General features: G+C 46.6%; 1 protein-coding gene across 1 annotated transcript in view; it reads right to left on the reverse strand.

The window, feature by feature from the left end:
* Positions 1-25000, reverse strand: part of svila (supervillin a) — a 43000-nt gene that overhangs the window by 14639 nt on the left and 3361 nt on the right. The window contains exons 3-21 of the mRNA XM_062521678.1: positions 22547-23407; positions 20965-21141; positions 20304-20338; positions 19579-19643; positions 19152-19291; positions 17501-17816; positions 16730-16795; positions 14910-15282; positions 12993-13368; positions 10139-10271; positions 7784-7831; positions 6589-6657; positions 3523-3576; positions 2887-3037; positions 2568-2660; positions 2376-2462; positions 1983-2160; positions 1419-1591; positions 153-305 (exon numbers count right to left, since the gene is read on the reverse strand). Coding sequence (XP_062377662.1) covers positions 153-305; positions 1419-1591; positions 1983-2160; positions 2376-2462; positions 2568-2660; positions 2887-3037; positions 3523-3576; positions 6589-6657; positions 7784-7831; positions 10139-10271; positions 12993-13368; positions 14910-15282; positions 16730-16795; positions 17501-17816; positions 19152-19291; positions 19579-19643; positions 20304-20338; positions 20965-21141; positions 22547-23407 — 3548 coding nt within the window. The remainder of the gene's footprint in view (positions 1-152; positions 306-1418; positions 1592-1982; positions 2161-2375; positions 2463-2567; positions 2661-2886; positions 3038-3522; positions 3577-6588; positions 6658-7783; positions 7832-10138; positions 10272-12992; positions 13369-14909; positions 15283-16729; positions 16796-17500; positions 17817-19151; positions 19292-19578; positions 19644-20303; positions 20339-20964; positions 21142-22546; positions 23408-25000) is intronic.

Raw genomic sequence — 25000 nt, forward strand, 5'->3', positions numbered from 1 at the left:
AGGACAGGCCATATAAAAAAGGCTCCAGAGAGCCCGCAAAGTTTTCACGTCATGATCCCGAGCCCTATATCTATGACTGGACCTATTTCTATGGGGACGCTGCTGCTGCTGCTGCTGCTGCTTGTGCCATGGCTCTCCCCCGAGTCACTGACCTTTGACCTGCACCAGCATGGTCTTCTTGTAGGGCAGGGCGCTGTTGTTGGTCTGCTCGGACGCGTTGACGCTGCGCAGGTTCACGTTGCTGAAGTTCTCCTTGCTGGCCAGGCCGGCCAGCGCCACGTCCGAGAAACCAGAGCCTTTATTCACTGGTGGACAGACGGAGGGAGAGAAAGGGGGAGAGAGAGAGAGATGGATGGAAAGACAGATGGAGGGAGAGAGATGGGGAAAAAAGAGAGTTATTCTTGGTTTCTATATCTGTTTGCCATATACTGTACTCCAAGCATTCTCTATGAACCTTACAGTATGTTTAAATGTTCTGCTTTGACAATGCAATATTGGTCATGCTAATAAAGCTCACTTGAAATGAATTGAAAAGAAAGAAAGAGAGAGAGAGAGTGAGACAGAGAGAAAGAGAGAGAGAGAGAGAGATTGAAAGACAGACAGCGGAAGTGGGTTAATGTTTCAATCAGGAAGAGTCCTCAAAACTGCCTCGTTTCGAAAAGCCTCACTGCCTTCAACACATCATGTCACCCCTTGGTTGTGGTCTAACGGCATAATACTTGTAGCTAAAGAAAAATATATTTAGAGGATGATGTCAGTCGTGGCTACAACTCAAGTCTAGACAGGAGCCGTATTGCTTTGTTTGTGACGATCAGATACATGCAGCAAACACACACATCTGCAAACAGTGAGCCAGGAAGTCATAAGGGGAAACATATAAAGAGTGTGTGTGAGCATCCCACAAAGCCAGGAAACTGACACACATATCAATGTAGGTCACACAAACACATACGCACACACAACCACATACAGACTCAGATGAGCATACAAATGTGAGGAAAAGAAACATCGGAGAAGGCAGCTGGGTTTTTAAAGAGCCACGCTTACACAAACATTCTTCTCTAACTCCTGTTTGTCTATCACACACACACACACACACACACACACCTGACATGACCTTATTTATGCACTCTTCTCCTTTGTCCTTGTGTATACCATATGATGCTGCTTGCTTGTTCAGCCTTGCATACACACACACACACACACAAACACTTGCACTCACACTTGTACACTTGACATACACACACACACCCCTGACATGACCATATTTATGCACTCTTCTTGTATACCATATGACGCTGGCACTCACGCTTGCATTTGCGCTTGTGCTTGCACACTTGACGTGCACACACACACATACATACACACACACACACACACACACACACACACACACACACACCCCTATCTCCACTCACTCTTGTCCTGCTTCATCCTCTTGCTCTCCAGCAGGCCGATGTTGAGCCGGTGCTCGGTGTACTCGTGCCGGATGTCGTCCCTGGCGGCCAGCATCTTGAGCGGGTTCCGTGACGACTGCACCTTCTTCAGCGGCCGCACCGCCCGCTTGTGCTGCACCATCTCGGACGTCAACCTGACAAGGGGGGGCAGGGGGGGGGGGGGGGGTCAAAGGTCACTGTTACAGAGGATCACTGACACATACTGAGAAAAATCTATTGAAAAAAAGACAAGATTTGGAAAAAAAACTGAAGCTCCAAAAGAAGTGGGGAGTGCTTATATATTTAATAAATATTATTATTGATTTAGTGAAGTCCCTTCATTTGCTCAGGGGTCATGTTGGTGTTTATACGAAGACTTGGTGTCTGTGTGTGTGTGTGTGTGTGTGTGTGTGTTTGTGTGGATCATGGCTGTGTGTTATTTACTTGTGTGTGTGCGTGTGCGTGTGTATGTGTGTGCTTGTGTGTGGATCGTGGCTGTGAGTTGCTTACTTGTGTGTGTGTGCATCGTGAGTGTGTGCTACTTACTTGGGAGTGTGTGGATCGAAGATGGCGTCGAAGTCGCCGCTGAACTCCACGGCGGCGGAGTGTGCGCTGATCTGCTGCGTGTGTGTGTAGAACTTGGAGAAGACCTCGTCGTCCAGCTGCATCACCTCCTTCACACCCTTCGGAGTCACGGTGAGCATGGACTCTGGCAGACCACCCACTACGCAAACACACACACCCACACACACACACACACAAGTTATCAAAACATGCAAAAGTGATGGTACACACAGCTGATCAAGTATTGGTGAAATCACAGAGATTAAAGGACTCACACAATAATCTGCTTTGGACAAATATCATAAACATGCACATTCATGTAACACACACACACACACACACACACACACACACACACACACACACACAGTTTACCTTTGTTGTTGAGCCTGTCAAGGAAAGACTCCAGCTTGTCCAATTTCTTGTCTGATTCCACAGTCACATTCCCCCTGACCTCAATCTCTGCATCATAGATAAGCACACAACACATAATGAGGAATTACTTCTCCGTTTTACATGTTTGAGTATCTGTGTGTGTGTGTGTGTGTGTGTGTGTTTGTGTCTTACCCTCTTGTGGCTTGATAGGATGTGTGTGGTTCTTGTTCTTTGAGGTCAGGACAGCAGGTGCAGGGGAACTCAGTGCGGTAGGGTCTGCCAAACCTGAAACACACACTCACACATGTTAGCATCCCTCACACACACAGTGTGTGTGTGTGTGTGTGTGTATGTATGTGTATAAGGGTGTGTGTGTCTGTACTCTGTACCATTCTTGATCAGGTGTATTGTGTATTTGCATGCAATGTGCAGGTAATGTCAATGCTAGTGTAGTGTAGTGTGTATGTATGCACGTGTGTGTGTGTGTGTGTGTGTGTATAAGCGTGTGTACCTTTCTTGACCATGCGTGCGGCCACAGTGAACTGCGTGGAGTCGTTGGCAACTCCGTGACCTTTGACCCTGGATGCCTCCTGTTGTTCACAGATGAGCCGTTTGCGCTCCTGAATGCTCATCTCAACCCGATCCACCTCTTCCCCAATCCTCTGCACACACACACACACACACACACACAGATCATTCAGAAAACAAGTACAGCATATCTTCTTCCACATCAAGCATACATTGAACACACACACACGTACACACGCACGCACGCACACACGCACCCGCACCAGCACACTCACACAAGGACTGCGTTAACACACAGAAACACACTGCATAGTAGCAATGGGAAGTTTGCACTATTTACTTTGACTGTGTTTTTGGGAAAACAGATTTATATTCAACAATCCTCAGATGATTTTTGACAGAAGAAATGTGTAGTTTGTCTGTCTGTCAAATTCAAATCATTAGATTAAACAAAGGCTTATTCTTATGTTTGTTGTAAATGTTGGTAAGGCATAGTCTTCGTCATGGTCTGTTTGTGAGCACTTGTGCACTCTACCTGTGTACCTGTGTACCTGTGTGTGTGTGTGTGTGTGTAGGTGTGTTTATGTGTGTGTTTAATGGATAAGGAGGTGGGAGGCACCTTCCGTCTCCAGGGGTGACGTTCATCCATGAGGGGAGAGTAGGGGGGGCTCGCCTTCACAGAGAGGAGGAAGAGGGGAGAGGGATGAAGAGGCAGAGGAAGAAGAGAGAAATGACGATGCACCCAAGAGGATTTTCATGCACAGAAAAAAAGATGTGGATAAGTAGATAGAAATGTGGTCCTTATCAGTTTTGTCCAGATGATTGCAGACACATGGACAGTGTCACGCCATGCAATTATTCTGGGTCATTCTAGAAATGAAAACTAACCCTTTCCAGAGCCCTTAAATGCATAGACAATGGATAACTGCCCAGGGACGTGCAGAAATGACCATATTTGGTTACATGTGAGCCATTTTTTAGTTCCTTCTGGCGGCTTCACTCTTGGCATAGGGTTACACTGTCCATGTTTTTAGTGTAAGTCATTGGTTTCTCACTTACACACTCACATATGCACCCTCTCATTCTCATTCTCAATCTCATTCTCTCCCTGCTGCCTTAGACACACACACACACACACACACACACACACACACACACACACACACACACACACACACACACACACACACACACACACACACACACACACACACACACACACACACACACACACACACACACACACACACACACACACACACACACACACACACACACACACACACACACACACACACACACCCTCTCCCTACTATGTTAAACACACATATACTTCCATAGACATTCACATCCCACTTTAAACGCATGCTGAGGAGTTACTGGGAGACAATCTAAGTGGTATGCGAGTGGAGAGGAGGTGTATTAAGAGATAGATTATATTTGATTGTATTAATGAAGAGTAGCAGACTGACTGAAAGGGGGATGAGTGAGGGTGTGGTGGAGAGAGAGAGAGGGATGGGGGGATGAGGAAAAAAGTGTAGGAAGAGTAGAGGCTTTCTGGGGCTTATCTGTGTCAGACATGTAGCTGCTGTGGCATATGGGTCATTCCACGCCAAATCAACCAGAGGCCACGCACTTGCGTCTCAAAAAAATCTGAAAAAAATACCATGTGTGCCTATGTTACCCAGGAGACACTCTGTAAAATGTTTTTGTGCTAAGATCAATACTTTTCAAGTAACAGCCAGTTTTACAGGGGGAGGGGGGTGTCAAATTTGTTCTGCCTATTTTTTTGTCAAAGTTCACAAGCTCATTGCTCAAGAACTAGAATCTGTAGGAGGCTCAAATTTTGCAGGCTGGTGCATAAATAGGAATAGTATGCAGTAAAATCACCACGAGTAGTCTGGATGATCCTGCATGGTCATAGCAGTCCCTCAAAGTTGATCAAAATTTTATTGGAGTTTTTGGCTGGGTTCTGTTTAGGCCTTCGGAAGACACATTTTTACTCAACATAGACTCTTGGGGGGTTTTTCTTATTGAGATAAGTAGAAACACTCTCCGAAAAAGCAATGAAGAGAAAGGAAAATCCATCAGGGACTGAACAGCAGACCTCACAAGTTTGAAAAATAATTTTGGATCTCATATTCAGAGCACCCTAACACCTTGTGGGAATATACAAAGATTTTTTTTATATTTTTTTCTATAATCTGCATTACCTCTTCTTTTTAAAAACACCAATTTGACTTGTCTTATGCAAATCTTTCTTTTTCATTTCCCACCCTGAACAAGGGCAAAATGCACCATAGAGATCTATTGAGAGATTTGTTTTGTATAGAGTAACCACTAGGTGCCACTAAAATCACTGAATCACTGAAATTGCCGGGTGGGGACAAAACATATTGATCTCAATGGTGCATTTTGTCCATGTTTAGGGTGGAAAATGAAAAAGAAAGATTAGCATAAGACAAGTCAAATTGGTGTTTTTAAAAAGAAGAGGTAATGCAGTTTATAGAAAAAAATATAAAAAAAATCTTTGTATATTCCCACAAGGTGTTAGGGTGCTCTGAATATGAGATCCAAAATTATTTTTCAAACTTGTGAGGTCTGCTGTTCGGTCCCTGATGGATTTTCTTTTCTCTTCATTGCTTTTTCGGAGAGTGTTTCTACTGATCTCAATAAGAGAAAAAAAATCAAGAGCCTATGTTGAGTAAAAATATGTCTTCTGTAAGCCTAAACAGAGCCCAGCCAAGAACTCCAATAAAATTTTGATCAACTTTGAGGGACTGCTATGACCATGCAGGATCATCCAGACTACTCGTGGTGATTGTACTGCATACTATTCCTATTTATGCACCAGCCTGCAAAATTTGAGCCTCCTACAGATTCTAGTTCTTGAGCAATGAGCTTGTGAACTTTGACAAAAAAAAGAGGTAGAACAAATTTGACACCCCCCTCCCCCTGTAAAACTGGCTGTTACTTGAAAAGTATTGATCTTAGCACAAAAACATTTTACAGAGTGTCTCCTGGGTAACATAGGCACACATGGTATTTTTTTCAGATTTTTTTGAGACGCAAGTGCGTGGGCTCTGGTTGATTTGGCGTGGAATGACCCATATGCTGTGAGCCAGTGATGTTGTTGCGTGTGCTGTTGCGTGTGAAGTTCTGTTAATGTTTATGGTTATGGTATTTAGCATACCCTTCTGTCTGAAGTCACTCGCAACGACATCAACAAACACTTTAACTAGCCAGAAAATATTCAGACTAGTCTTAATAGCCTCAATAGAATTTAGCAGAATAACAATAACCATAAACAACCATAAAATGTGATAATAACCAATAAACAATCAGCTGTGTTTGTGTTGGAGACACAAGCATTGTGGGTGAGAAGCATGTGTCTCTCCCAAGACAGTGCTTACAGTTACAAAACACACACACATAACAGGCCTTACCTAGTCAAGAGGTTTGTGTGCAAGTGCTTATTTGAAAGGTCTACACATGAATCGGGCTTGACCATTTCTCTGCATGCAGCATTGTGTTTGAGCATTCACTTGTGGTTCTGTGTGTGTGTGTGTGTGTGTGTGTGTGTGTGTGTGTGTGTCTGAAATGTTACATGACAGAAGTGTGAGCGCTGCTGTGTTGCATGCAACATTGTGTGTTTGCAAGCGTGTGCACAGCACAGCGCCCTCACCTGGCCCGGAGGAGCAAAGCCCACCTGGCTATCGTCAGTGAGGGAGAGGGCAGAGGAGAAGACAGGATCCTACAGAGACCAAGAACAGAGAGGAAGAGAAAGGGACACACAGAGAGGGGGGAGAGAATGAAACACAGGACATGGATAGATGGATAGACAGAGAGAGAGAGAGAGAGAGAGAGAGAGAGAGAGAGAGATACAGATAAGACAGATAGATGGACAAATAGATACAGATAGATAGATAGATGGATAGATAGATAGATAGATAGATAGATAGATAGAGAAAGGGGAAAATGAAGAAGTCACACAGAAGGGGAGCAAAACACAGAATGACAAAATGGGACAACAGGATGGACAATGACACAAACAGGATATGCAAAGGAAAGGGCAGCAGCGACTGGTCACACAGGGGGGTTGAGCTCACACCTGAACACACACAAACAAGTGTGCACGAACGCACCCACCCACGCACCCACCCACCCACCCACCCACACACCCACACACCCACACACACACACACACACACACACACACACACACACACACACACACACACACACACACACACACACACACACACACACACACACACAGATTTATCTCAAGGAGATATTATCAAGGTGGATAAGCCCACTCAAGCAGACAAACACTATCCACCAACCAGCTTCCCACAAAGCGGAGCATAAAACCCGACAACACTACACACACACACATACATCCAACACTAACCCCATAATACAAACACAAATACAGCCAACATTAACACCACACACATCCACACACACACACTAACACAATAAGCCAGGGGAATTACTTACAGTATTAATGACATTAACTCTGTTAGCAGGGCATTAAGGTGTGTGTTTACAGACTGTGCAACTCTACACTTTAGTGTGTGTGATTGGACGAAAGCTCACACTGAGAATAACAACAACAAATAACTGTACAAAATCACCACATTTTTGACAAATTGAACATCTAATTTGACCTTTTGAACTTTTAAGCCCTTGTCCAATCACAGCTCACTCTGTTTGTGAAGAACACCCAAACCACCAAACGATTGTGTATTATTATCACCATGACAACAGGGCACACACCATGCCAGTGAGTGGACCATAACACCGTCACCACAATGGCACAGATACGGTACACACACACACATCCAGCTCTCTGTGCTGCTGCTGCTGCTGCTTACCCAGAGCTGGTCAGACACTGCAAAGTCATCTATCATCATCCCTCCATCCTGGAGACATGGCAGAAATAAACGAGGGAAAGAAAGGAGTTCTCTCTCTCTCACACACTCTCTCTTACTCTCTCTCTCTCTCTCTCTCTCTCTCTCTCTCTCTCTCTCTCTTGCCTCCATTGTCAACACCGAGTCGTGTTTAGGTGTGAACATAATTTCATGAACATGATGTCATACAGAACAATGGGCTGCAACACAATCACCTTTTCACATGTGTGATCATCACTGTGACACTTATGTATATGTGTGTATATGTGTGCATGACTGCAACCTGGGTTTACGTGATAGCTATGCCTTTAATGGAGAAATGGAGAAATGGAAAGAGCGCAAACGGAAATGGAATGGTATGTATGTGTGTGTTGGTGAGTATGTGTGTGTGTTGTGCCTGTCTGTATGAGTGTATGTGTGTGTACGTGTGTGTGTGTGTGTGTGTGTGTGAGTGTGTATATGAGTATTCTGTTTGTGTGTTTGTGTGTGTGTGTGTGTGTGTGTGTGTGTGTATGTGTGTGTAGATATATATATAGTATTAAAGTGTGTGTGTGTGTGTGTGTATTAGTATTACAGTAAGTCTGTGTGTAGGGGGGTGTGTATGAATAAGTTATCCACCTTTGGTTTTGTAAGAGTATCTGTGTGTTTATGATGTGTTTACAAATGAGCAGGTCAGGGTATTCACATGACTGTAAGTGTAGATGCAGATCTACCCCCCACCCCCTGCCCCCCAGCGAGCAGAGCCAAATTTAAAGAGATAAAAATACTGACTACAGCTGAGTGTAACATCAAACAGAGAGGTCCATGTCCACCCCCACCCCAAAGACAAACACACACACACTCTCTCTCTCTCACACACACACACACGAACATGAGAAAAAGACACAACGAAGAAAATCACAGAGCATGCATGGGTTTAGAAGAGGTTTATTATTGTTACTGAGAAGTATGAAGGTGAACAGAAAACGTGAGTGATTGAGTGAGTAAATGAGACAGAGATATTGAGACATGGAATGAGTGGTTAAGTGGTAGAACACAGACATGAAACGGACCAAACGGTACACACACATACAAGGTCCAGCAAACTGAAGAACCACAATGCTCTTACAGAATCTCTCCTACTCTAAAACAGACAGACATTACAGAGGTCAACCTCAGCTAAAAGTCACCTGAAGGTCATTGCTTACTGGTTGATTACTTTAAACTATAATGACACAAAGAAGTGATCCAGTCACCTTATGTATGAATTATCTATTAGTAGAAGCCAGGACTATTATCTACCAAAACAATGTCTGGCTACTTGACACATCACATATCTCACAGAAAGAAAATATAAATACACGTGCAAATCAGCTACTGAATTCCAGAGAAAAAAAACGATTAATTTACGGATTTAATTCCCGGAATATATGTTCCGCATGCGTTTCCAGAAAAAATCCTTCAAGTTTGTTTTAGATAGACATTAAGGTGTGAAAATTACAAAAAAGACAGGTGCAAGTATATCAGAATTCCTTTTCAAGTGAGTTCATACAATGACACTCACTGCTCTATCTGTTGTAGTTTTACATGGCACACTTTGCCACTTCATAACATTGGCCTTCGTGTTAGTATCAACTACATTTCCTGGTCTGACAGGAAGAGGGGAAAGGAGAAAGACGGACAAACACAAACACACACACACACACACACACAGATCACAGAGACAAGGGACACAACCTCTCTGCTTGGGGTTAATCATGACTGCAGCAGGTAGGCTAGGGCTGCTAACAGCTATCCACCAAGATATGCATACATGTGTGTGTGTGTGTGTACACATAGTGCATTGTGTAGACGCACACACAGTGTTTGCAAAGCTAGTGTTTGAATACAGTTTACTGTAATTTTATGAGTCACTGTCTAACATGCAATACCTACAGCATATGCTATGCTCCCATGATGCCCTAACAAGAGCCTGCTTATCCACGGACGCATTTTGGAGGCCTTTTCTACCCCAAACAAATATGAAGGAAAGCTGATGCTGAATGTTTCTTTTTTTGCAAATCTGCATACATGTACAGGTGTACCTGTGTGTGTGTGTGTGTGTGTGTGTGTGTGTATCTGTGTCTCTGTGTGTGTGTGTGTTTGTTTCTAGATTTCACTCCCGCTTATACTGTACATCAAACTCCAATCATCCCATCCCATCCCATCCCATCAGCACGGTCTGATAATTTGGTACTCAGTCAGTCCATGAGCCTGTGAACCCTTCAGGTGAGGGATGAAAGAGGTCGCGACCCTTCAGGTGAGGGGTGAAAGGTCGGACGGGCTGCTGGGAGGCGTTACCTTCTTCTTGAAGCTCTGCTCCACCTCCCAGAGCTGGGCGTGGCGCTCGGAGATGGCCACCCGCACCACATCCTGTTTCTTGTTGATGCGGTTCCTCCAGTCATCCTCGCCATTCTTCATCAGGAGGGCCAGCCTGCCGGAGAGAGAGAGAGAGAGAGAGAGAGCGAGAGAGAGAGTGGGAGAGAGAGAGAGCAGGAGAGAGAGAGAGAGGGAGAGAGCAGGAGAGAGAGAGAGAGAGCAGGAGAGAGAGAGAGTGAGAGAGAGAGAGAGAGAGAGAGAGAGCAGGAGAGAGAGAGGAGAGTGGGAGAGAGCAGGAGAGAGCAGGAGAGAGAGAGAGTAAGAGAGAGAGAGAGCGGGTGAGAGGGAGAGTGAAACACACTAACTCAACTAACTCAATGTACATGCATTATACACACAGTATGAACACACACACTCACACACACAAACCAGATGCCAGGTTCATTTAACTTGATGGTACATAGGCACACACATAAAACCACACTTTCTCTACCTCTTTGAGAAAGAGTTCTGATGTTGACCAGTGTACACAATAGTGGGCTATATGACTATAAACACACTTCATCCACAATACTCTATTCCAATCTGTATTTTCCAAACTACACGCCCCCCAACACACACACACACACACACACACACACACACACACACACACACACACACACACACACACACACACACACACACACACACACACACACAGCGACCGCCCTAGAACATGTCTGCGATTCATTATGTCATCAATCAATGGACAGCTTATTCCATGTAACCCACAGCAACACACGAGCCTCTGAACTAACAAGTGTTATGCAAGCACACACACACACACACACACACACACACACACACACACACACACACACACACACACACACACACACACACACACACACACACACACACACACACACACACACACACACACACACACACACACACACACACACACACACACACACACCAGTTACTGGTTACTATTCACTCGTTTAGTTATTCCAGTCTCTCTGTCAGTCCCTCTCTGAATGACCGAATCCCACGTTGCTTAGGCTACTAGTTAAACAGCTCTCAGCTCTCTTTCCAACTCTTGCCATCTACAGTACAGTATCTACGCTTCTCTGCACACTCTAAAGGCACTTCAAATGGACCATCCAAAAATAACCCCCTTTAATCATATATATCACTCCCTCCCACTTTCTCACACTCACTCTGGCAGCAACCTAAATTCCTCTCCAGAGTCAAGGTCAAAGTCTTGAATAAAGGCGATTCACACCACGCCATGTGCCACCCTTATCTACTATGTTATATAGCTCATATATAATATACTCTTATATATGATATTACTCTTAATCTTATATAGCTCATATATATATAATATACTTTTATATATGATATTACTCTTATATATTATGTATTTTCTTTTTAACTGAGCTTTTGGTGCTTCCAGCCAAAACAGCTCTTCCCCAACAGATTAACATCAAGCTTGACTCCTCTTCACTGAGCCCCCAACTACTGTAGATTGGCACGTAACTTAGGCATCGTAATTGATGCCCGACTTCTCTGAGCACGTAGTCTCAATTGCAAAATCATGTCCATGTCGGTTTATCCTTTACAACATTAGGAAGATCAGACATCATCTGACACAAGATTCCACACAACTTCTTGTACAGGCATGGCTATCTTCAAGCTGGATTATTGCAATTCTCTGTTAGCTGGCCTACCTGCTTCTGTAGTAAGATCATTCAAACTGATTCAGAATGCTGCAGCACACCCGGTCTTCATTCAGTCAAAGAGGACACATGTAACTCCTCTCCTAGTTGCTCTCCACTGACTCCCGATAGTGGTCAGCATTACATTTAAATCTCTTACTTTAGCCTATAAGACACTGACTGGATCTGCTCCCTGCTACAGTATCTTAACTCAATGATCAAGATGTACAGTACGTATATCCCTCGACCGCCCACTGCTGTTTTCTGATGTCTGTTTGTTGTGTCGACCAGCCATTAACCCTATAGGTCAAAAGAGTTGCCCGGCGCCGTTCTGGGTCTTTCAAGAGAGGTGTAAAGGCATATCTGTTCAACACGCACTTAGTTTATATTGAGCGTTCTGTACAGTATGTGCAATGGTTTGTATTGTATCATAGTTATCAGGCCATTGATTGAATTGACATTGTTGTTTATCGTTGCTTTTCTCCTTAATGTAATATTACCAACTTTTGAATTGTTCACTGTTAAGACAAACTATTCTATTGTTGTTATTTGTATTTATGTCCACTTTGGACAAAAGTGTCTGCTAAATACCATAACCATAACCATAACCATATAGAAACTCTACAGTATGTGCAGGTGTGTGCATGGCGGATATACAGTTACTGGTTGTACAGAAATCTGAGTCTGGCAGTCAAAGCAACAGATCAAACTTGCTCGGAGGCACTGGCAATATGATCACAGATCAATACTTACATCAGCCAACAGTTCTACTGATCTGATCTACAAACACACACACACACACCGATGCCAACTCTGGGCTGTACTAGGAAAGTGCACACACACACACACACACACACACACAGACACACAGACACACACATGCACACACACACACACACACACATACTATCCAACTGTTATAGTAGAGGACACTATGCCACAACTGCATCGAATAAAACAGAAACATTCTTGTCTAAAAATACAGTAAAACTCTCCATTACCTTTCCTTCTCTCTCACATTCACACACATTCTCTCTCTCACTCTCTCACTCTCTCACTCTCTCACTCTCTCACTCTCTCACTCTCACACTCTCACTCTCTCACTCTCTCACACATCTGTAGAGTCTTACCTCTCTTTGATGGACATCTGTCTGGCAGACATGACGTCTTCGAGCTCATCTGCCGTCTGGACGTCTGTGTCTCTCTCGTCCTCGTCGTCCTCCTCCTCTCTCCTCTCTCGCTCCCTCTCTCGCTCCCTCTCTCGCTCCCTCTCTCGCTCCCTCTCTCGCTCCCTCTCTCTGTCTCTCTCTCTGTCTCTCCCTCCGTCTGTGTGCCACGCGGGCTCCTGATGTTGCTGCAGCTGCTGTGCTGCGGGCTGTATGTGTGTGTGAGCAGGGTGTGTGTGTGTGTGTGCGTGCCTGCTGCTGGGAGGCTGCTGCTGCTGCTGCTGCTGCTGCTGCGATGGGGCCTCCACCGAACGCACTGACGCTGTGAGCTCCGGAAGGTCTGTTTAAAAGTCAACACGTACACACGTACACACACACACACACACACACACACACAGGAAGGTGTGAGCACGATCAAGTTGAAGGCAGAGTAGACACACAGCCACAGCTTCTTTCTCTCTCTCTCTCTCTCTCTCTCTCTCTCTCTCTTTCACACACATTCACACTCGCACACACACCCTCTAACAGCTTGCATGTGTTGCTGATAGTGGAAAATTGTCAGAGGGTTGTGGTTTAGCTAGCTCATCACTTGGAGGAGCTGCAAGCTTGACTGCACCTACTCAGCAGAGCTCAGAAAGCCAAACATTGATTTAAGACAAGGCTACCTGGAACAGATAGACAACTTTTGAACTTAGTAACAATGGGCTCTCTCTCACTATCACTGTCTCACAAAGAGGCATTCATAACCATACTCCTCACATAGACACAGACGCAGACACAGAGACAGACACACACACACACACACACACACACACACACACACAATTCTCACCACTGAGCTGAATTTGAAAACTGTCCTCAGACATAACAGGATGTCGTACACTCTCGCTCTCTCTCTCTCACACACATACACACACACACACACGTCATTATCACATACACGCTTTCTCACGCTAGTGAGCCACATCATGAAAAGCTTCCTCATGCAGCCCTTTAAATGTGAAAATACTAATGGACGCTAACTGTATCATCTCAGCTCTCTTTCCCCTCTCTATTTCTCACACACTTCAATCATGCATCCTTATCCTTATCACACCTGGTGATGTCTAATCTCATCACTCTTTCTCCTCTCTATTTCTCACACGCTTCAATCATGCATCCTTTATCACATCTGTGGAAACCTCTGATGTCGTTTATGTTTGTCAGTGCAAGAAAAGCAGATAAGACAAACTAAAGTCCACACAGTCACTTTTGAAGAAGATTTGATCAATTGTTTGGATATGCATATTGGGACTGATGTATATAAATAAAATAACGTTCACACAGTCTCTCAGTCAGTCAGACACACACATACATACATACATGCATAAACACATACAGAATAGAGAGAGAGAGAAAGAAAGAGAGAGAAAATAAAGAAAGAAAGAAAGAAAGAGAGAGAAAGAGAAAGAAAGAAAAAGCGAGAGCATGAGAACCACAGATGCACGCGCACACACACACACACACACACACACACACACACACACACACACATATATACATACATGCATAAACACATACAGAATAGAGAGAGAGAGAGCGAGAGAAAGAAAGAGAGAGAAAATAAAGAAAGAGAGAGAAAGAGAAAGAAAGAAAAAGCGAGAGCATGAGAACCACAGATACACGCGCGCACACACACACACACACACACACACACACACACATATACATACATGCATAAACACATACAGAATAGAGAGAGAGAGAGCGAGAGAAAGAAAGAGAGAGAAGATAAAGAAAGAAAGAAAGAGAGAGAAAGAGAAAGAAAGAAAAAGCGAGAGCATGAGAACCACAGATACACGCGCGCACACACACACACACACACACATCTCTGTCCCTTACCTGACCCTTTAGCCTTTGCCCTTGTCAGGTGCTCTGTGGCACGGCTGTGAGCGGGTGCCTGTGTGTAAGCCGCAGGCTGCACGTGTGTATACGTGGGCTGGGGGAGAGCAGGCTGTCTGACGCTGGTCTCCGGAGAGGGGAGCGTCCGCTTGCTGCTGCCGCCCAGGGACGGCTGCTCCGCCTGGGCTGGGGTCCGGTCCAGAGGCCCTTGTGGGGCTGGAGGTCCGTGGGCTGGGGCGGTGCGCTCGTAGTACCCACCGCTACCATTGGGGGCAGCAGAGGCCAGCTGGAGGTCGCCGGCGTGCGCCGTGGAGACGGTGGTGTGCTGGAGTGCCGAGGAGAACTTGGAACCTGCGTTAGAACCGCTCTGCAGCTAAAGATGGAGGGGTGGAAACGAAAGAATACGAGAAAACAAGGAGAGGTAGACCAGAAGCAATGAAAAAGGTCAAGATGGGGGGAGAAGAGAAGAAGAGATAGAGGGGAAGAGGAAGAGGCAGAAACAGGAAAATAATCACAGGAAAGAAGGAGGAAGGGAGAGAGAGGAAGAGAGAGAGAAAGAGAGAGAGAGAGAGAGAGGATGTAAGTTATAGTTTAGCTATAGTAATAGTATGGCACCAGCTGTTGTAAGATACTACCCCTGTGAGTTCCTTCCTTCTATTTAGATACAACGTCATACTGTACCTCAAGGGCTCTGCCTTGAAACACACACACACACACACACACACACTTATAAACATGCAGCATAATCACACATACTCATATAATGCCTATAATGACTAATTCTACTTCCTGAGCTTTCCTGAGAATTGAGAGGCCAGCACACACACACATGCAACTCTAAACTCTTCACAGAGACAAGGCCACTAACTTCCAAGTCACTTAGCTGCCAAGGTCAGACTGAAACAGGATACCCTTAACCTTAAACACAACATTTCTGGTGCATAGAGTACATTCAATGCTATATTTTCACGAAGATACTGACGGCATTTACACTGCTTATACAATGTCCTTAATATTGAAAGATATGCCCTCTTAACCTAACAACAACAACAACAACAACAACAACAACAACAACAACAACAACAACAACGACAACAGGCAGGTCAACACAGTGTGTGTGCAGACATGTGGCCACACAATCACACACATGTGATAACACACTTCAGTCAAAGTGTGTAAAAGAATACAGCATATTTGTGTGAGCATCACAAGTCATCACAACAATAAACATCATCTGAATAAAACAGGCATTACAGTAAACAGGAAAAACAATCTGACTGATTAAGCCCAGTCTGGTAGGGTCTAGACGGGTCTGATGCGGTTTAGTCTGGCCTGATGTGGTTTAGTCCAGCTCTAGGCTTAATCCCTCACACATACCGGTGCAGAGAGGAAGTGACGTGGCGCATGCCCATTGGCTCAAAGTTTGCACGGCAGTGGCACAACGTTCACAGAGTGCCGTAGGCAGGATGCAGGTTGCCAAAGCAGTTCTCAACCAGATGTGCTCGCTGATACACTCACGCGCACACACACTCTGTATTTCTCATTCAAACATACACACTCTTTCACTCTTTCACTCTTTCTCACTCTCTCACTCTCTCAGTCTCTCAGTCTCTCAGTCTCTCAGTCTCTCAGTCTCTCAGTCTCTCAGTCTCTCAGTCTCTCAGTCTCTCACTCTTTCACTCTTTCACTCTTTCACTCTTTCACTCTTTCACTCTTTCACTCTTTCACTCTCTCACTCTCTCACTCTCTCACTCCGTTTTTGCACACATGCACACATACACACATGCACACACACGCCTGTGCAGTCCATCTGGCCTTACGTGTTCAAGTTCGTCGTCTGACACCTCAACCACCAAGTCACTCAGATCAGAATCAGAGAAACTGTCCTGTACCAGACACAATTAGTCAATACCGGTGTGTCTCTGTCTATGTCTGTGTGTATGTGTAGTGTGTGTCTGTGTGTATGTCAAAGAATATGAAACAACCAAGTCCCAATGTGTGTGAATGAGACTTTACAGGAGATGTGGCAGTATACAAAGAAGGAGACGGGTACATTGTGTCTTAAAGACACAGACAGCACCAAAATGTGCTCCTTGCACTGAATCCTCTTCACAACCGCCACTATTCTCCATCTGAGCAAAAGTCCTGACTACATAACTAATGAGATTAGTGTTCATAACAGGAGGACTATTTTCAATATGTCTACCGCTCTAAAAACTCTTTTCTGAAGCAATAAAAGGTTAGTAACGCCAGAAGGGTTCCCCTTCTTTTAAGCACCTGTTTGCAGTGTCCCATGGTTACCTTTTAATATCTCTCCTTTTGTTTTATTTGTTTTATTTTTAACTAAATGTGTGTTTCTTTTTTACTTACTTTCTGCATTTTTGCACTTTATTGTGAAGCACTCGTGCTATAGAAATAAACTTGACTTTGACTTTGACTGACATACTTTTTGTCACTTCTCTGTTCACCAGTCCAAGACAGAGGTGATGTCTGACACTGTCTACAGACTGTGTTAATATGACCTGGAAGAGTGTGGTCAGTTGTGTTAACGGAGTGGTCAGTTGTGTTAAGTCCTGTGCGGGCCGTCTCACCTGCTCCACCTCCCCCAGGGTGATGGGCTGGGTCTGGTAGCGGGCGTTGCTGCGGCGTGCCCGAGTGTCTCCACGGCCGCGGGGCACGCCAGATGCGGGCTGTGCCAGCCGGTTGAACAGCGCCATCTTCTCCGCCAGGCTGAGCGTGGACAGGTCTGGCTCGTCGCTGACCAAGTCCGGAGAGACGGCCTGGGACTGGACCTGGGGTGGGACCTGGGGTGGGACCTGGGACTGGACCTGAGCCTGGGCCTCACGCTGCTCCTGCTGCTCACGGGCCTGGCGCGCCTCTCGGCTGTGCTGCGCTGACGCCTGCAGGCTGGGGGGAGGAATTACACGCCCACAGAGAGCGAGAAAGAGAAAGAGAGAGAGAGAGAGAGAGAGAGGAGAAAAGAAAAAAGAGATGGAAAGAGAGAGAGAGAGAGAGAGAGAGAGAGCGATAGAGAGAGGTATGGAGAGAAAGAAATAGAGCAGGACAGAAAGGGTAAAGAAATAAAAGAGACAGATGGGGGGGGGGGGTAACAGCCAGAGTCTATTAACACAGAGCAGTGAACATGCAGTACTGACAAATCCATGCAAGTGGAAGCACACACACACACACACACACACACACACACACACACACACACACACACATAATTATGCTTGTTCAACACAGTGGGCATGATATTTTGCTGGTGACCATGCATGCATGTCATGAAACTGTGAGCTGAAAGCTGAAGAGCCACGGACACAAACACACACACAAACAAACATAAATTCACACACACACACACACACACGTGCCTGCCTGTCTTTTCATTTATATTTGTGAACAATGTCTAATGTGAACAATGACTATGCAGTTCAGTTCAGTTCTGCATGACCAGTGCAATGCTCCCACTGGCCTGCAGAGAGCACCATTGCTCAGGAGGCCACAGCGTGGTCAAACATGCGGTCTCTCTCCACTGCTGCTGCAGCAACAGCGGCGGCTAGCTGGCGTGGGAACACACATGCTAATGATGTTAGCGCAGAGGGCCGAGTCAGCAACTCTGAAGCACGGCACGCAGAAAAAGCTTCTGGTGACATTTGAACAAAATGGATCAGCTCTGAGAACATGACTTTTCGCTTTCCCACACACACACATGCAGACATCAGTGAGTGAATTAAAGTGTGTGTGTGTATGTGTGTGTGTGTGTTTGTATACCTGTGCTGGGTCCCTGAGCTGTGGACAGCTGTGGAACTAGCGATTCGCATAACAGAGTGAGGAGCAGAACCAGGGTCACTTCACAGAGGAAGGAGAGAGAAGATGGAGAGAACATGACAGAGAGAGAGAGAGAGAAAGAGAGGATAGAAAGAGAGAAAGGGGTAGAGAGAATGGCAGTGTGCACATGAGAGAGAGAAAAACATAAAGAAAGAGAGAGGAGTCCGAACAACAGGACAAACATGACACAGAACACAGAAAGAGAAGAGATGAGAAGAGATTAGGGTCAAATGGGGAAATGAGGTCAAATAAGGTCAAATGAGGTCAAAGGTCAAAGTTCAGGGGTACCACACAGCACCAGAGGAATGGGGAGAAAAGGAACTGTTCATCTGTGGATTGATGAGGGAGAGAGAACCCTGGTGTATATGCGTGCATGTGTGTGTCTGTGTGTGTGTGTGTGTGCACACTCACGTGGCAGCGATGACCACCTCCTCGGTGGTGATTGGCTGGGTGCGTGATCGGTCCTGCCCTCTTCTCAGCCTGCGCTCCACGGCTGCGTTACGACTTGGCCACGGCTTTGGAGCACCGCCTTCCACGCTACGCTCCAGCTCCTGCGCACACGCGCACACACACACACACACACACACACACACACACACACACACACACACACACACACACACACACACACACACACACACACACACACACACACACACTCTCTTTAATCAGTTACTCCCAAAGGCGTAAGAAATAGGTCATAATTAAAATGCATCAATACAATTAAGGAGTGTGCCACAACTGAAAACGTATCTTTACTTTCTACAGTGTGTTTGTGTGCCATGCGGTGTGAGTGGGTTTTGTGTGTTTGTACGGGGGTTTTTGAATGCGTTTGTACCCGGAATAGAGATCGTTTGGCGGCCACGCTCATCTTAGCCCTCTCGTCCACCTTCTCATCATCCACTGAGAAAGAGAGAGAATGGGGGAAAGAGAGAGAGGGAGAGAAGGAGGGAGGGTGAGAGAGAGAGAAAGAGAGATTGAGAGAGAGAAAGGGGATAGAGAGATAGAGAGAAAGAGAGAGAGATTGAGAGAGAGAGAAAGGGGGAGAAGGTGAGAGAGAAAGGGGGATAGAGAGAGAGAGGGAGGGTGAGAGAAAGAAAGAGAAAGAGAACGGGAGATAGAAAGAAAGAGAGAGAGAGATCAAATGATGGGCCTCAGGAGCCACTCAGTCTTTCATGACATCTGGTGAAGTTCCACCTCCTGCTCCTGCGCCTCCTCCTGTCTCCAAACCACCACTGGCGCTCCCCGCTCAAACTCCCTCTCAAACCTCTCACCCCACTCCTAAACCGCTACATAAACCTCTCCTAAAACAATGCATGGGTTTAAACCATGTTCCAACTCAAACATCTCCAACGTTTCCCTGGCAGTCAGCTGATGTTTAAAGCTGCCTGGCTCTATAAAGCTCGAAACAAGAACAAGGCAAAGCCTCGCACACGAAAAAACCCCACATTCTTTGTAGAATTACATGGGAGAGAAACAACCGACCACAGCATTGAAGAACACACACACACAAACACAAACACACACACACACAAACCAGTATGCAGAGTATGGAAAGCTTACCTTCACCAGTGGAAGGTTCCGGGCTCACAGCAGACCTGTAGGGAAAGCGAACAGGAGGTCAGAACATGCTGATCAAACGAGGCGATCGGAGGCGATAGGGGGATCGAACAGCTAGCAGGATGGCGGCGGTCAGAGCACAGACCCAAGAGAGCAGCGGAGGGGCTCGACGGTTAGCATGTAGCAAAGCGGGGGGGAGTCTCAGCAGAATCAGACGAAGTTAATCAGCTCCCAAGAGCGCAACAAAGAGTCTTTCACAAGAAGGGACCACACACACACACACACACATACACGCACAGAAAATGTGGAAGTGAGAATTTCACCACAGAACAAACCTTTGGAGTATAATACCCCTTGTATGAGACAAGGCATAATAAACCTCTGAACACACACACACACTAGATTATAAATACTGAGAGTGTATGAGTGCCGATATACAAGAACAACTTCATGATGACATGGTGACTAATAATACGATTTTGCATTCAAACAAACACACACAGAACATCTCTGCCATCTTTCTGGTACTGATGCTGGTTACCACATACGCACACACACAGACGTTCACACAAAACCATCTCCATGTTAACAGTGCCACACACACACACACACACTGCTGGTGGCATCTCCAAGGTGACTGGGTCAATGTGCACACACAGCGTACCTATCGGAATCCTGCCGTTCAGAAGAAGTGATCGGCTGGGTCCTAAACCTCTCCGAGCTCTTTCTAGACTCGGTGGGCGAGATGTATCGCCGGGGGCGACGCCCCGCCCTGTCTGATCTCCACGGCGCCGCAGCCGGGGCCAGAGCGGCAGGCGACGCCTCCGTTTGGTCGTCGTCGCTACGGGCGCGTCAGGCCAACAGCCAAAAGCACGGGGCAGAGAGAAGGGCAGGGAGAGAAGCATGAGGGAAACACAGGATAACAGGAACGACAGAACACAGAGAAAAGGAAGAGAGAGAGAGAGGGAGAGAGAGAGAGAAAGAGATAGAGTGGGAGAGAGGGAGGGAGAGAGCAAAAGAAAGAAAGAGAGAGAGGAGAGATAGAGAGAGTGAGAGAGGGGGAGGGAGGGAGAGGGAGAGAGAGAGAGAGAGAGAAAGAGATAGAGTGGGAGAGAGGGAGGGAGAGAGCAAAAGACAGAGAGAGAGGAGAGATAGAGAGAGTGGGAGAGGGGGAGGGAGGGAGAGGGAGAGAGAGAAAGAGAGAGAGAGGGAGGGAGGAGAAGAACGAAAGACAGAGTAAAGGTAATGATACGAGGGGCAACATCTTGAGCTAAGTTGTTTGGTCATCACATGACCAGTTCCATGCATTCTGATTGGATGAGCGCAACATGTTGGCCACAAGATAAAAATGTGTTGACCAATATCAATAGCTACATTTACATGGACACTTCTATTCCGATTAGAAACGGAAAAATAGCTCAATCTGAATGTAAATCATCACATAAACACCTCAATCGGATGAAAATTCCTGATCCGATCGGAATGGAAGAGGTGGTGTAGTCCGTTCCTATTCCGAATGAACACCCATGTACAGTATACGATCATTCGGATTGACGACTACTGTCTGTATATCTTCCCAATGAAAAGTAGCAAACAACAGCTATTCAGATCAAAGATTCTAAAGCGCTTACAAGCACCTGATTGGAATAGAAAGTGGCCCATGTAAACAGACATTTTCGAAAATCGGAATCGGAATGACAAAAAAAAACTGTCCATGTAAACGTGGCCAATGTGACCCAACAACATGACAAAACTGCTGAAAAAGCTGCCCTGTGTTATCGTCACCTTTAGATGAGAGTGAGTGGGTGAGAGAGGGAAGGAGTAACAGAACAGGAGAACGAGAAAAGAGGACGGGGGGGGGATCAGGTTCTGTGATTAAGGAGAGGATGTAGGCCAAGAGACGTGTGTCCGAAAACCCCATACAAGCATGCCGACCCCACACCAGACCCAAGCCTTACCCCAAGCCAACACACAGTCATAGCCATGGTACAGACACACACACACACACACACTTAACGTTGCACATAGCAGTTAGAAGATTCTGTGCCTGAAGAATCTTAAAGAGGGACGTCAAAAGTTAACTGCGGTGGTTACTGGTTAGTCACTGCAGGAGTGGAGCACTTCAAGTGTGTGTGTGTGTGTGTGTGTGTGTACGTGTGCCCATTAGTTCCCAAGCAGACAGATCCCCCCCCCAGTCGTTAGTCTTGTTGCCCCCAGACAAACACAGAGCTGGATGTGGCACCTACAGTTCCTCCTTGCGCTGGTAGGGGGCACTGTTTCCCTGCAGGAAGGAGCTGCGTAGCTGGGCCACGGACAGACGAGTCTCCGGGTCCTCCAGACCCTCCGTGGGGGAGTGCGACCGCGCGCGGTGTGTGTCCGCGTGCTGCTGAGAGTGTGTGTGCGCGCGGTGAGCGCCATCCTCCGAGCCTCTGGACTGCTGAGGCTGCCAGGTGTGTGTGGGAGGGTGTGTGTGTTGGTGGTGGTGGTGGTGTGTGTACCCAGGGGGAGCGCTCTCCTCCAGGGCTCTGGGCGGCTGCTGCTGCTGCTGCGGCTGCCACGTGTGTCCTGGGACGTGAGGCACGGTGTGTGTGAACGCGGGGGCGTGGGAGTGTGTGTGTGTGTGGCCATGCGGCGGGTATCCCTGGGCGTCTGCTCTGCCCCTGGCCTCTCTGGCGGACGTCGACGACTGCGGACCGCCGGCGGTCGTCTCGGATTCGGTTCCCGCGGCGACGCGATGGTGTTGTTGTTGTTGTTGGTGGTGGTGGTGGTGATGTTGGCCGGTCGGGGACGAGGGGCGACGCCGGGGTTCGTCCACGCTTCGCTCGCGCCGACGCACCTCCGAGGGGAGGACGGCCTTGCGGCTGCGCAGCAGGCCCTGCGTCTGGACCTCTGTCGGGGCTCCGTCCGCTGCCGTCTGACCGGTCATCGGCTCACCGCCACCGCCACCGCCGCCGCCGCCGTCTTCCTGGTCCCGCGCTCCGCGGGTCATGGACAGGTAGGAGTCCGAGGGCAAGGCGGCCCGGTGCGCGGGTGCGGAGGTGGTCGCGGGGCCAGGTGAGGTGTGTGTGTGCGGCTCGCGAGAGCCAACACGCTCCCTGCCACGGATTCTTCAGATGGAGGGGAGAGAAACAAGTTAACACACACAGACACACAAGCACACACACACACACACACACACACACGCACACGCACACGCACACGCACACGCACACATAGTATGGGCTCTACCGACACATACTCAACACACAGCCTCACACACAAGCTTCACTAAACAAATGGGTGCTCTTCACGATCAATACAAACCCTGTTAACACTTGTGATCTCTATCAGTCTTTCTTCCTCTCTCTCTGTCTCACAAACGCGCCAGTTTATTATTGGTGTGGTCAGGAAAGACGTGGGGGGGCTATGGGAATCGGTGAGTAGGTAATGTAATAAAAGAGGTCACCACGCCTGAAGCACAGCTGATGAAAAACAGATGAGATGACACACACACACACACACACACACACACACACACACACACACACACACACACACACACACACACACACACACACACACACACACACACACACACACACACACACACACACACACACACACACACACACACACACACACACACACACACACACACACACACACACACACACACACACACACACACACACACACACACACCTTAACTCACACACACCAAAACTAACACCTAAAGATCTCTTGATACGCACACACACCCTTTAGCTGATGCCCTCACACACGCACACACACACGCACACACTGAAAGCTGTCATAAAAACAAGTCTCAACTTTAGCCTAATGAAAAGTGAGCATAAAATACACACATCCTTATTCACTTAAATACTAGTCAACAGGCTGTCACTGAGGTATTAGTACCCCCTTAAAGTAAGGGAGATAATGACTCCATGTCTGCACAGTATGTGTGTGTGTGTGTGTGTGTGTGTGTGTGTGTGTGTGTGTGTGTGTGTGTGTGTGTGTGTGTGTGTGTGTGTGTGTATGTGTGTGTATGCATGTATGCATGCGTGTGTGTGCATGCATGCATGCGTGTGTGTGTGTGTGTGAATGTCTGTATGAATGTATGTATGTGTGTGCATGTACAGTATGTGTATGCGTGCGTGTATGTGCGAGTCTTTCTATGTGTGTGTGTGGGTGTGCATGTCTGTGTGTGTGTGTGTGTGTGTGTGTGTGTGTGTGTGTGTGTGTGTGCGAACCCCAGACTGTCCTGGCGCTAATCTCCCAGCAGGACCCATGGCATATGGCTAAGGCCATTCCTAAGGCCCATCCCGCCGAGGGCTAAACCTCACCCCGCTCAGGCCAGCGTGAACCTGAGCAGGCAGGGGTCAGACAGGTCAACCGCCACCAGACTAATGGGCCACAGTGGCCACACTGCAAAAAAATGAAATCTAACCAAGTGTTATTATCTTTATTAAGGTCAAAAATCTATTTGGTATTGTTTTAAGTATGAAAATACTTACCTAGCGCTCTCTCAAAGATAATTTCACTTAATTTAAGAAGACTTTGACTTAATTTAGGGAGTATTATCAAGATAAATTCACTTACTGAATGGACAGATAATTTTGCCTGTTTTACGACAAATTTACTTACTGCATGGACAGATCATTTTGCTTGTTTTCAGGAAGAATTGACTTAAAATAAGTCAATTAAGTCTTAAATTCAGT

The sequence above is a fragment of the Sardina pilchardus genome, chromosome 19 (genome assembly GCF_963854185.1).
Source record: "Sardina pilchardus chromosome 19, fSarPil1.1, whole genome shotgun sequence".
Taxonomy (NCBI): domain Eukaryota; kingdom Metazoa; phylum Chordata; class Actinopteri; order Clupeiformes; family Clupeidae; genus Sardina; species Sardina pilchardus.